The sequence below is a fragment of the Coloeus monedula genome (assembly GCF_965178545.1).
Source record: "Coloeus monedula genome assembly, chromosome: 8".
NCBI classification, from domain to species: domain Eukaryota; kingdom Metazoa; phylum Chordata; class Aves; order Passeriformes; family Corvidae; genus Coloeus; species Coloeus monedula.
In genome coordinates, this window is record NC_138788.1 from 20155586 (window position 1) to 20169479 (window position 13894).

At 41.4% G+C, this 13894-nt stretch overlaps 1 protein-coding gene across 1 annotated transcript; it reads left to right on the forward strand.

The window, feature by feature from the left end:
- Positions 1-9162: 9162 nt before the first annotated feature.
- LOC309575300 (beta-microseminoprotein-like) lies at positions 9163-12680 on the forward strand (the record flags this gene model as incomplete). Its single annotated transcript, XM_082285658.1, is given in 5 exon segments — positions 9163-9255; positions 9257-9283; positions 10403-10511; positions 11737-11842; positions 12551-12680. Coding segments are annotated over 5 exon segments (465 nt in total).
- Positions 12681-13894: the final 1214 nt, after the last annotated feature.

Sequence of the window (13894 nt, forward strand, 5' to 3'; positions counted from 1 at the left end):
ACAGCATTAACCATGAGTATGCAAAGATCTGGCAAAAGCTCCACTTGCTATTCATACCTAATGCACTAGTCAGCATGTTCCAGCCCACTGATAGCAGAAGGGATTTCACATGCATTTCTGCCCCACCTAAAAATCACCGAGCTGGATAATATTGTCTACAGCTTAGCTATCAGTATTTGTATTCCATCAGAAATGCATTTTTCCCTCATGCTTCCAAGGAATACAGAGTTCTGGACTCAACAATTTACCCAGGTCAGTGCTCTACAAAACCAAACATTTTCTCATTGCCAGCTGGAAAAATTTCAGAGATTTCTTTGGATATTACAAAAGAACTGCATTTGCATTGAGCAGGCTTCCCCCTCCCCCAATCTCCCCATTTAGACTTGAATTGCCCAACATAAAGGCACCATAAAATATTTGCTCCCTGATTCCACATAAAGCACTTCAGCTTTTCTGGATACTTAGAGCTCTCTGGAAGCCAAGCATCCCACAATGGTAAGTCAAAGGTTTAGATTGGTTTGGGCTTTTTGTTAATGGGGATACAGATAGGTCCTTGCTTTAAAACTGCAACAGGAGAGCATTTAAGAGAATCACCTGGTTACACATTTTAAATGTGGCTAGATTGTATTTCAAACCTGCAAGATGCAAAGACAGGAAGGCACCTCTGTGAAGATTACTGTGAATTTTGTTCTTTGTATTGTAATTCTTTGCAAGAAACTGTACAGATTATCTCCTAGTCCTTCACTTGCTGTTATCCTTTCCTCAGAAATGTTTGTGAAAATACTCAGAGTTTTGCAAACATTTAGGACCATGCTTTTAAAGCTTATAAATATGAAATACAGTTTAAAACATGTCATTTTACAATGAAAAGAAGTGTATACCTTGTCTGTGTATTTTTTTCTGCTCTTCACTTTTGATACCTCAAATGGTGCCCTGTTCCAGCTCTTCAAGCCTCTAAAGGTGTTTGCAGAATCTGAATCAACAGTTAGGCAATGATGAATAGACCAACAAAGTCCTATGGCCTAGCTTTCCTGTAATTTGTGCTCACATAATCCCAAAGGTACAGACATCAAGTACTACCTTTGATGAGCATTGTAGGAATGGCCTGGGCTCTACAGAGCGGGCAGTAGTTTCTATAATATATGTTGATTCATAAACAGGGGAGAAATTACCATCTGCTTCTTTCTCTCTACAGAAGAGCTTTCTGGCTTTCCTTGTCGCAATGAGCATCATAGTGACCCTGGGTGATGCTTACTGCATTAATTTATTTCAAATTCCAGGGAGGCCATACAGAGGTAAGAACAAGGAAGGTCCTGTCACCTGATTGCTCTGCGGCAGCTTGGCTCTGCATGGAGCTGCCAGGAAGGGCTCAAAATACAAGGGAGGGGGAAGACATTGGAAAGACACAAATAGGGGTTTCCAGCAGCAAGTTGCCGAAAGTAGGGGAAAAACAAATAAGTGAGTGTGGTTGCAGCAATATTATTGCTGTTGGTGGTAGGTTGCTATTGCTATTCCAGCACATAGAGCTCATTCAGGAGTTGACAGAGTAAAACCCCAATCCTTGTACTTTACTATTGCCTGGGAGAAGATTTTCAGGAAAGCTGAAATAATTCTTAAACTCTTCAGCTTTTAGGTGAAGGCTTAAAGAACATGTTCTGTTTTGCTGCTGTCTTATGCAGGCTGTATGCTGAATGGAAAACTGTATCCCTTGGGACACATTGAGAGGACAGAAGATTGCTACAGATGCAGCTGCAGTCGAACTGTAATGGAATGCTGTTCCCTGTAAGTTTGAACTTTTTGGTACCATCACTGCCTGTAGGATGACCACAGCTTTCCATTGCTGGGGATAAGTGAGTTTGTAAGGGCATGAGTGAGCCTCTTCTCACCCATGTCACAGAGCTAGTGAAAGCCCTTAAGCTAACATTTGCTTTCTCTTTGCCACTGACAGCTTTTTTACTCCTGTTTCTTATGACAAAGAGAAATGTGTAATAATTATCAACAGAAAGCTCTGTGACTATGATGTGGTGGAGAAGGATGACCCCTCAAAGCACTGTTTTCCCCAGGCCCGTGTGGGCTAACACCTGCTCCAAACCTCTCTGCACTGTGGAATTCCTCTTCTTCCAACAGATGGTTTGCCATCACAGAGAAGCATGGTGACATGGGAAAATCTCATAAAAGAGAAGACTTCAGTAGCTCACTTCTAATCTCCTAATTGTTCTAATTCAGTTTACAAAATGCATAATCAGATAAATTTTCTCATTTCTATCAAAAGGTCATATTCATGTTCTTAATATTAGTTGTTAAGACTTTGTGTTTTAAGTGATTTACAGTTGCTAAGTTAACTTTTAAATCAAGTAGGATTTCATTCTACTAGTTTCCTTTTTTGGACCTGTATTTATTTATTTTTAAATTAGAGCCTTATTACCTGTAAAGTTCCAAGAGTTTTTGTAGAATCTGGGTGCCAGTTTTCTTACAGATGAAGACGACTTTCTTAGTGCAAGAAGATTTCTGATTTGCTGAGAGCACCAGTAAAAGTGTGAATGACCAAAAAAAGAAATCTAGCACAGGCTTTGAATCTCATGAGAATATATTTTTTAAGGTTATGGGACTGGGAACAACCAGCATATTTGATGGCTGTGATTAGCACATCCTTCCAAAAGTTATCTGTGGATGGGGAAGCCCATCTTCCACTGCAAGGGCACCTCCTCCACCACTTGTACTTGAAGCAGAATCTGAACAGCTCAACACAAACAAGAGCTGACACTGGAGAAGAAAGAAAATTAATTCTGATGGGTTTACCAGGACAAGGAACATAGAGCCTTGGCCCAGAGGCTCCAGAGAACAGACTGTGTGAATTTACTGAGACCCAGAAATTCGGTATGTATAGATCCATATTATTATATATAGACTATTACATATAGTCTATAAAAATAGACTTTTTAGTGTCAATGTGCAATTGTATTGGTTTTCCTATTACCAGAGTACCTGGCAATACCGAAACTGCCTTTCCTCCTCTCAGCCCCCCCTTCCCCCAATAAAATGAATTTAGCAATTATCTCCCTTGCTCTGAGTGGAGAAATGCTCAACAACACTGCCACAGGTAATTTTTACTGGTTTGGGATTTTTTATTCATGAGATTATCCATCTGCAGGAAAGCAGGCTAACACATCTCTCATCCTCTGTTTTGAGCTCTTTTCATTATTTATGTACCACTAAAAATTAATGAAATGTGTAGGGTAGGAACAGGGGGGTACCAGTTCTGTTTTCCATCCTTCACGGTAATGAGACTAAAGAAAAACTTGTTGAATTTTGGTAACTTCTTCAGAAACCACAACAGAACTTCCTCTCCAAATGAGAAATATTTTTGTGTTGGTAAGACACTGGAGAATAAGTTTTTGGCATTTTTATATCCACAAGTTATACCATACAAAATCTGCTTAGAAGCAACCCATTATTGTCAGAGTTAGTCCAAATTTCAGATTCTTAAGATTTTATAGCACTCAAATTCAGTCTGTTGACATGTATATGATCAGAGAAACATGGCAATACCACAAATGTATTTAATCTGAAGCATATTTCACATTTTAAGGATTTCAGAAATAAAATGCTAGCTGTCATTTTGTGAAAAAAATTACATGAAATTTTGTCGCAGTGGGGATTACTGCAACAAGTATATTTCAAACCAGGAGTCCCGTGGAAAGCGAAGTATATATGGACAGATTCGTGGTAGATGTTTCAGAGATGTTTATTTCTCCAGCCGCATGGCCGGGGCTCAGCTCAGGAACTCCGCAGTCACGGGACCCGAGGGTCCTTGGCGTTATCAGGGAACCCAACCCAACCAATGGGGAACAAAGGTGAGCAGGGGCAGGGAAACCCCGTGTCTCCCTCCCCAGGGCCCCTCTGCCAGGGCTCCATGGCAGGGGGAAGGGACCCCAACAAAATTTGTTGCATTTTCTACACCCTTTCAGGTAGCCATTCCTTTTTGCTTTCTCAAAGAGGGGGAGAGCAATTCTCCTGGCTCAAGTTTGCTGTCAGAAAGTGATAAATTACTTTCAAGAAGTATTCCAAGACATTGTGGGGGTTTTACTGCAGGATTTCCTGGGCTTACTTCTTCACACCACTGCATAGTGCATACTGTTATTACAATCTAAACAGCTCAAGTGTAATTGTTGTCTTTGCCGGACAGCAGGGCAGCTTCAGCTGAATCTTGGCCGCACTGGAGGGGGGAGCCGGGCCGCGCTGTCTGCACGCAGCAGGACTGGGGGGTGGGGGTCGCGGGTGGAGCAGGGCCCATCGGCTCCAGGATGGCTGTGTCCTGACCCAGGCCCGGCCCAAGAAGGTCCTGGCAGGGCTGCTGGGCCCCACATGGGCCCAGCCCAGTTACCAGTCCTCTGGCTGGAAGCGAGAGTGAGAGCTTGCTGGGGTTTGTCCATTCTTAAATGTGGATCACAGAGGCGGTCAAAATTCTAAGTGGCTTAAAAAATTGTCAATATTCAAACTAGCCAGTTGATAGGTTCTGTCAGGTCACAGAGGAAGCTGTAAGCACCTCTTTGCAGGAAAATCCAGAGCTATGCTTGCTAACCCGTGTCAGTAATTCTGGTGAAACCAGTCAGAGATGCAAGTCACAAAATCTCTCTTGGTGTTCTGTTCTAGTTGCTGCCCATCTCAGTCAGACAGGAAGGGTGTAGGACAAGAAATGGCAGGAAGCAGGATTTTACACATTACAGCGGAAAACAGCAAAGAAAAAAGAGCCAAGATATCCTTTGGATTTGGCAGAAGCATTCTGTGGTTGCCCTCCCCATCCCAGTCTGGTCTGAGTCCTGCAGCAATAACTTCCAACCATGGCTTTTAGTCTTCGTGGAATCAGTAACTAACAGGTTTAGAAAATGGAGAAAAGCTCATGCTCTCTAAATAGAGCTGAAGTACATTGTAGGTGGGATATACACAAAATTAACTGAATTTCCCTAGAAATAAGTCCAAAGGATGCTGAACTAAGTAACTGGTGGTATAAAATTGAGGTTAAGCCTCCTTTCATTTTGTGCACTCATGTGCAGTTTGTGTTCAAGATGAAAGACCAGACAAATTTGCTACCACTTGGAGGACCAAAGGCATGCTTCCAGTGCCAACATGGCCAGAGCAGGGTCCACTGTTGCACCATGTAAGTTCCACAAAACCAGAGGCACTAGTGGATGGAACTACAGCAACGCTCCCACCTGCCACCCTTCCTATAGATGATTCCTTAAGTCACAGCTCCACAAAAAGTCTTTTTCATAGACATACAGTCTTCATTTGCTTAATCAGCTGCAGGATCAAGCTAAAAAGCTGTGTTTGGAGTCACTGTGGGTTTTTTAATTTGTGGAATAAACTTTTCTGTCATTTTTCTGGTTCACTGAGGATTTCTAAGATCTTTTTGGTACTACATACATTGAGATGGAAGTTAGAAGTGCAGGATATTTGGCATTTCCCATAAGCTGGAGATACCTTTTTGGCTGAATCTGCCACTCCTATTCATTTTGATTTACTGCCTCTGGACTTTTATTCTTGCTGGTACAGCATCTGTGGCCACCTCCCTCAGTTCTACCCACCCTTCAGAGATGGAGGTCTCCTCATTACAAACATGGCCTGGCATTTGTGGCTGGCTCTTTAGATCTTTTTGTCTGTCTCTGTGTCCCTTTCTTAGCACTGATCCTTCATCCTGGGATCATGATCTGACAGGATTTTCCAGGCTAGCTGAGAAATTATCCCATGTTTTAAAAAGGCATTTGCACCAAGATAAAAAATTAAGTGTTTCTCATCCCGCTGAGACTGCATTGAATTAAAATTGAAATTGGACTCATGGATGGGGGCTTGGCTGCATATGGAAGAAGACTGGTGTGTTCAGATGAGAGAAGAAATGATATTATTGTCTCAAGCTTGGGTGTCCCCTCTTGAATTGTGATCTCAATTCAAATTTCTTCTCTGCCACCTGTTACCTGGGACAAATCACTTGCACTGCCTGTATACCTTTCTATAAAAGTAATACAATTCTTTGATAATTCCTATGCTGGGAGAGATCTGAGGGCAAAGGCTTTGAGGTTTGTGGGTATATAAACCTCAGACATAAGAAATGTGTCCCCACCAAGATAAAACTTCCTTCTACCACCTTTACAATATGTTCTTGTGTAAACAGTGCACTGTATATTTCAGTGTTGTTTGCTTATGCCTTTCCTTAACACAGTTGTCCTTTCTTACACACAAATGTGACAGACTTTAATAAAGTAAAGCCAAAGTACATTATACATAGCATTGTCAGTTTAATGTCAGGAAGAGTTTATTTGTAAAATCATGTTTACTTATGATCTGTGAGCTGATATACCTCATGCTTCCTCTTGTTTTTCCCCTCTCAATAGTGTTGAGAATCAACTTCCATCTCAACTACCAGTTTAAGTGACTGGATACACAAACTGCTGTAATGTGTCCTGCACTTACTCTCCCACACAGAAAGCTGATCCCCTCTCAAGAATGTGAGAGTAGTACTGAAATGGTGGCCTAAGAAACAAGGTTCTTGGACTGCTTTCATTTTAGCGCACCTCTTCTAGCTTTTAGGTGTCCATAGATATTAGCTGATTTATTGGGCTGTTTTAATAACATTACTGCTCTGAAATCATGCTGTATTTCTCTCTGTTGAGTGCCTTGCACTAAAACACGCAGAAAAACCCAGGCTGATCATCTTGTATTACTCTGATTATCTCTGTTATCAGTGAGATGCAACCAGAAACTCCAGCTGAAGAATGACTAGAGTAAAATAGCAAGCTAAATCTTCAAGAAAGTCTCCAAGACTTCTGCCTGCCTTAGGAAGAAAGAGGATACTCTATCTTTCAGCATAAGTGGAAAGGAGGCACAGAAGTGGGCAGAGCAATGATATTCTTAGAATGATTTTAGTAAGAAATTAACTGGTTGGGAAGCCAATGTAAGAGTTCAACAGAGCTACACCTGTTAGAGATACCTGTTTCCCACCCAAGCAGGGCACCTATCATCCTATACATGAACAACATGAAGAAATGTAATGTTATGTGGGTCACAAATGACCCCAATAATCAATGCATGAGTGGACTATCTGCAGAGAGTTTGCTGCTGTGAGTGGTTTCAGCACGACAGCATTTTGTTAGGGTTTCTCTGAATTCACAGATCATGCAAAAGGCTTCTTCGTTGTCCCTTAACACTGCCCAGGCTTAGGCAGGTCACTGTCTGCTGTGGTCCAAAGAAAACTGCTTGCAAGTTCCCTCCATAGCTTGCATAGCTCTCTGCATAGCTTGCACCTAGAAAACAGGGAAGTCGTGCAATGGGAGCAGCTGAGCAGTCTGAAAAGTTGGGAAAGCAAACACACAAGCATGTTGGTTGGATTTTTAGTTTTGGCAGAGTTGAGCAACAAGCACATCCTCTGTCACTTGACACCAACCCAGCAAGTTGTCTTTTCTTTCATTTTGGCTGTAACAAATTCCTTAAATTTCACTCCAGTACACCAGCTTCACAAACTTCCATGTGGCTGGTAATTTTTATTCACATACAAGAACTGCTGCAGGGTGCCTGACAAGCAAAATATTGCATGCCAAGTACACAACATGCAAGAAGAAAAAGAATTAAATAGCTTAGTAATTTTAACGGAATAAATGCAGTGCAATTTAATGGTCCTTTTATTCCAAAATATCACAGAACATTTGTTCTGGATCACCTTTGAGGACATGGGGGAGCCAATACCTTGAGCAGGGTTCCATGCTACTTCCCACAGTATCATCAGCTAAGAGCAAACTGTTACTTCTCAGTACCTAAAGGTTATGAAGAGCCAGCATGCAAAGCTAGGGCACATCCTTAGGCATCCCACAGATGTACATCAATTAGGTCAGGCAGCATAGGAGCAGGACATGAGAAAGGAGACTAAACTCTCTCCACTGCAACCATCACAAAAGGCAGCTTTGGCCTAGGATCAGAGTGTAATACTTTGCTCTCCTATTGTGCCTTTCCCTCCTTTCGTTGGAAAATGCACATGGTCTGAACACTGACAGTATCCCAAACCACAATGATGCTGTTCAATTGGCTTCAAAGGGGATATGTGGGCTCTGTTGATTTCAATAAAGAAATTTCCAGGGCTGACATGTCCAGGATTAGGAGTCAAGGACATGCTAGTTATCATCCATTTCAGGGCAGGGCATACATCAGCATTGCCAAGTCTAGCTTACAAGTGACAGGCTGACTGTGGCAGTTTTATCAAACCTATGAACAACTGCAAGCACTTCGTTTCTTTTCTGTCATCCCGAAGAGTGATGATCTAGTAACTGAAGAAAAACCAATTTATCCAACCTACTGAGCTGAAAGCCAGCTACAATGTCTCTGGGAGTAGTGGTCTCACTGTGACCTGCATTGCACTAATTCTGGCCTTCTCCCATGGGCTTCCTGAGCTAGGTCTCAACTCTGGAGTTTGGGTAGAAGACATGGAGTAGCCAACCCAACTTGGAGTTCAGCCTCTGCTCCTGGAACCACACAAGAAGTCACCACAATTACACAGTCAGAGTAATTAATTCAGGTATTGCAGCTGTGCAGCTCTGGTAATAAGGGATAGACATCAACACCAAGAAGGGCCACATAGGTTGAAATACTTGAACGTAGTGGGTGAAAGCTAAGCAAAAGGGGACCATACTGGACCTCTTTGCTATCAAATCACTGTCCTAAGCACTTGGAAAGTGTGTCTGCCCCTGACATATCCAGCCTCTGCAGAAAAGGGACAGTTTCTCACTGGCTATAAGAATTAAGAAATATAATACAAAATGCCTATTTTTTCATAGAGGACCTGAGCATATGGAGCTTCTACATGATGGAAAGCTGAACAAGGAAGAAAATGGTTATCTAGGACCCATTTTTTAAACCCTAGATAGTTCAAACTAAGCATGCAATTTTGTTGTGCATGACAATCATCATGTCTCTAATGGTTTTCTCAGGGCAAGTGAAAAATATTCCAAGCTTGAAAAGTGCTTCCTGTAACTGTCTCCCAAATCTGGTGTGGCACAAAAGCCACACCTATTTCTCCAGTGTCTGTTAGAACAAACCTTTCTTCCTGTATGTAATTGCCTCATCTTAATAATGTCCACCCCATGAGGTCATTTTGCAGAAACTTCATTGGTGCTAGACATGCATGGTCAGTTTGCTCAAGGGCTGTTATCACAAATTCCCTCTCTATATAAGTTCTCTGAGAAGATGAGCTTTGTACAGGCTGTCTCCTTAGTGGAAGTCTCATAATTGTGCAAGCATGGTGAGTCCTTACATCTTTTACTGTAAAAGAATGTGGTATGTTGCTATAGATTTTAAAGGAGTTTCTGTTGAATTTATCCCAGTACTTGGCAATCTAAGCAGCTTGGAGAATGTATGAATTCTGTGTTATGAGAGCAAGAGTCAAAGAGAGACAAAGGCAGGTAAGAATTTGGGGTGAAAAGTCTGGATAATATCTGAACACTTTGTCGAACTCAGAAAAAAGGTATCTTAAATTTTTACTCCTTTGCCACTCTGTTGCAGTTTTGTGGGTTTTAACCTCTCTTCTTCAAAATAAAATGATAGATTTGCCTCCTCTCATGTCTCAGGGATGACTTCCTTTTATAAGTCACCAGTCCTACTCTGGCCAAAACAACACACTTATGTACAGTATGTGTATGTGATTGTTTATTCCTCATCTACCTTTCTTCTCTTACCAAGATCTTTAGCTAATTCCATCCTAGAATTCTTGCAGTTATTTCCTTCATATCCCCAAAGGAAGCCCTTCAGAGATTTCAAACTAATACTGAAGGATAAGCCACTAGCTGAGAAACTTCAGCTGAACTTACAGAAAAAACCCACTGACAAAAGTCACAGAATATAGAATAATCTAGGTTGTAAGTGACACCTGCAAGTCAGGTACAGGGCCAGGACTTAAGTATTCAGCTTCAGCTAAAGTTATGTCATTTTTCCTAATCCTTCAATATTAGGCTGAAACATTCTGTAGTTCTTCAGACTGCAGTAAAGAAGTTTTTGCAACTATAAGTGAAGTTAGTGGAAGAAACAGTTGCTGACCAACCCTATAGAGAAAAAAAGGACAAGAAAAATTAATGGGAAGTGGAAAGGAATAGAACACACATTGTTCACGAACAGTATCTAGGTCTAGCAGTCAATGCTTGATTTTAACAGCTTGGAAAGACAGACATTTTTTCCCCTCCCACATAGTGCTCTGCCTCTGCTTCTTCAAAATGGTTCAGTATACCTGATAAGTATGTTAAAGTGTCTAAGGTGCAAAAGAAAATTGGATTTTTATTTGAAACCACAATGTATTTTCCTGTTATTTATCATCAAGACATCTTAATAGGTACGTAAGGATTGATATGAATTCTGTTTTCTTGTTCAGAGCACCATCTTGGCATGCCTTCTTGCTCTTGCCGTCATCATGCCACTGTCTGATGCTTCTTGCACCCTTATGCCATTCAAGCCAGGGATGTCTAATGGTGTGGTTGTAGGTAAGACATCAGCTGCCCTCGATTTGATAGACATCATCAGAATCACTGCTTGATTTGTCCATTCTGTGCAATTTGTCACAGTTTAGAAATAAGTGGAAACAGTGAAGAGGAATCAGTGGGAAATGGGAAGGAAATGGGGTATGGAGAGAGGGGAAATTGTAATATGTTACAAAAAGAACAGGTTATTTGGGGAGCTTCACACAGACCAAATTAGGAATGATCTTTTTCCAGGGAAGTAGCATGGTTTTGTTTTACCCATCTGCATGAAGTAGTAACTCATACTTTTACAATGGAATCACATCTAGAAATCCAGAGAAGGGAGAAGGACCAGTATCTAAGTGGGTGTAGTCAGTATAAAACAGGAAACAGCTTTACAAGTATTCTGCACCACACCATTTACTCATGTCTTGTTTCTGTATCCAAAAACAAATTCTTAAGAGCAGAAGGGCTGCATCCCCTGAGTCTGGATCTGCTCTTCCTGAACACAGCTAGTCTGTCAGTCTACAGATGAATAGAGCTACAGGAAAATAAGTTCCCAAAAGAGAAGCATGCTATTTTTTGGACACAACAAGAGTTGATGTGTGCCAATATGCAAAAAAACCCTAAGTGCTCTAAAATACAGCTTTACCTGGGAAAGCCGATGCTACTACTTGAAGTAATGAGTTAACATTGCCAGAGAAACAGAACATTTGTAGGCAAAGACACAACCTAAAACCCCCACCACTCTCTTTTGTTCTGTTCTCAAAAAAATCCTGCTTTCCAGATCAGTTATTTAGGAGGTCTGTTCTGTGTCTGCTGAACAGGAACTTTATATCCAATATTTTCTTTCTCCCTGCAGCTGAGGGCTGTGAAAAGTTTTCTAGCCATATGTAGTCTTGCTTTAAATGAGGAGTCAACAAAAGATGGTGTTAATAAGCAGGAAAGTCAAAGCCTTTTTTAATCCTGTCCAGGTCTGTGTCTAGTTGTCTTTCTGCTGGGTACTCCAAATTCCATACTTGAAGATGAACAACTCCAGGAAACCTGCTAAGAACAGGAGACAGAGGGACACAGGTCACTCTTCTCCATGCATGAGGATAGCACACCCTGCTTTGTTGGGGAACCGCCGTGTTTGGAAGATAGGGATGTTAATACCAAAAGCCAGCAACGATCCCACCCATTTTGTACATGCAACAGTGTTAGTGCAACAGGTCTGACACTGAAATCTGCTCATACACTACATTTTCAGGTTGCCTTGACGAGGAAGGAAAGGTCCATGAATTTCATTCCAGCTGGAGGACTGACGACTGCAATGATTGTTCCTGTTACAGGACTGGAATTAGCTGCTGCACTAGGTGAGTTCAGAGCAGCAGTGGGGGATTTTCTCTGCTGCCATGATACAGCACAAACCACTTCCCTTCAGACAGGAGTTTCTGAGAAATAACCATAACCCTTCTGTCACTCACTTCCTATCACAAAGTTATGCATTAATCCAACACCATCATCACTGAACATGCAAGAAATTCTAGAGGTCGTGTTTAAGAAATAATTCTTGATTTAAAATAAAAGGAGAATTTAATTCTTCTCAGGGCTAAAACATCAGGCAAGTTACTGATTCAAGAGAGGACACATAGTTACTTAGGAAATTCTATTGATCCTAGTCCAGATCTTCCCAAAGCCACACATTGCCCCAATTTCCTCTGAGAAGCAGCTCAAGATAGATTTGCCTGTCTGTAATTTTTCCTATAGTGATACCCAACCACTCATGCAATGCTAGTTCCATACCGTGGGTGAAGAGAAAAAGCAGTGATATTGGAATAGCAAATAAACACAACAAACATCCCTTGGGTGTAAATCAGACCAGAAAAACCACAGCTCTCCCCTCATCCTGCTGAAGCAGCAGGCTAAGTAACATTTGAGCTGGGAGCTCTGTACGAGTTCCCTTTTCTGCTCCCAAAAGTCTCTTCAGTATAGCCTCTTCGTATCAAAGGTGCAGATATCAGCTGAAGTGGGAGCTGCTTACTTCTTGGTCTCATCACCTCTTTTTCTTTTCCCAATGACAGTTATATGACGCCAGTCAACTTTGACAAAGAGAAATGTGAAAGCATTTTCAACAAGGAGATTTGCTCTTATAAAGTAGTGGAGAAAGATGATCACTCAAAAGAATGCCCAGTCCATTCATGGGTGGGGTAAGAGAAGAATGGTGGGTTGAGGGGATATTTCCTTTTATTGTTTTAATGGTTCTTTCTCACAAATTCAAAAACACTTAAAATGCAGCTGTTGAGTGAAATCTACTCATATAATGAAACTGAGTATCTGCTCTCAAAAAACCTCTTTGGTTTCTGTGCCTTATGCTTCACCATGAAGAAAGAACTGACCTTTTCTTTCCTTGAGCTCAGACATTAAAGGTGACTTTTTAAAGCATCCTCAGTAGCTGCTAATCTGTATTCTCTGGTCATGTTTCAGTGCCAAGGAGCATATTCTGTAATCTGTGCACAGTTGTATCTTAAAGCTAAAATAAAGTCAAATGAAGCATCAGAAATTCATGTGACTTATTTTCTTCCTTGAGGATGAAAACAAAAACAATTAAAATTCCAAAAGCAATGGGAAAAAAATGAAAAGCTACTTAAAAATCTTTCTGAACACTGTGTTTTCTATGACAATGTCTCACATGATTAACTTTTGTCCAGTATGGCTCCCTGGAGACTAACCTATGGACTGCAAGACCTACCAGTTACCCAATGTAAGCCAGTACTGTTCTTCCATTACACTGACAGCATAGCAGATCCAGTCCCCAGTGTGAGCTTTGGGTAAAAGAAAGCATCCTTTATTCAGATTAATTCTTAAGAAATTAAAGGTTTTAAACTAAGCTATGGGCAGCATTGTGGCTGCATGGAGTGACTGATCTGTGCTGGGCTTGGACAGGGAAGCAGCTCAGCAAATCCACACAAACAGTAACTGAGAGGGGTACGCTTACCAGAATGAGCTCTCCTTTGGGGCACTGCTTCATAATCTTTATAGCACATTTGTTCAATTGCCTCTTTCCATAAGTGACTGTGAGCATCCTACATCTCCGTGTTCTGTTCCTCCACAACAGAAAGTGTGTCAATGCTTCCATAACTCCTCGTTTCAAATTATGGAATGAGCATATACCTCGTGAGCAGTACCCAATCCTGCTGTGTGCAGGGGAAAGGCAAACTTCAGCTTGCATCAGCTTTAACTTTGTGATTTGCTAGATGATCTCCAGAGGTCCCTTTAAATCCTAACAGTTCTGTTATTCTATCCACATTCAGTGACACTACTGGGAGACACTGTCCCCACTGCAGCTGGGCAGTGAGCCTGATTACTGCCCTTTGCAGGCCTTTGCTAAGAGAAAGTATAATTGGAGGCATCTTCTAATGACACCA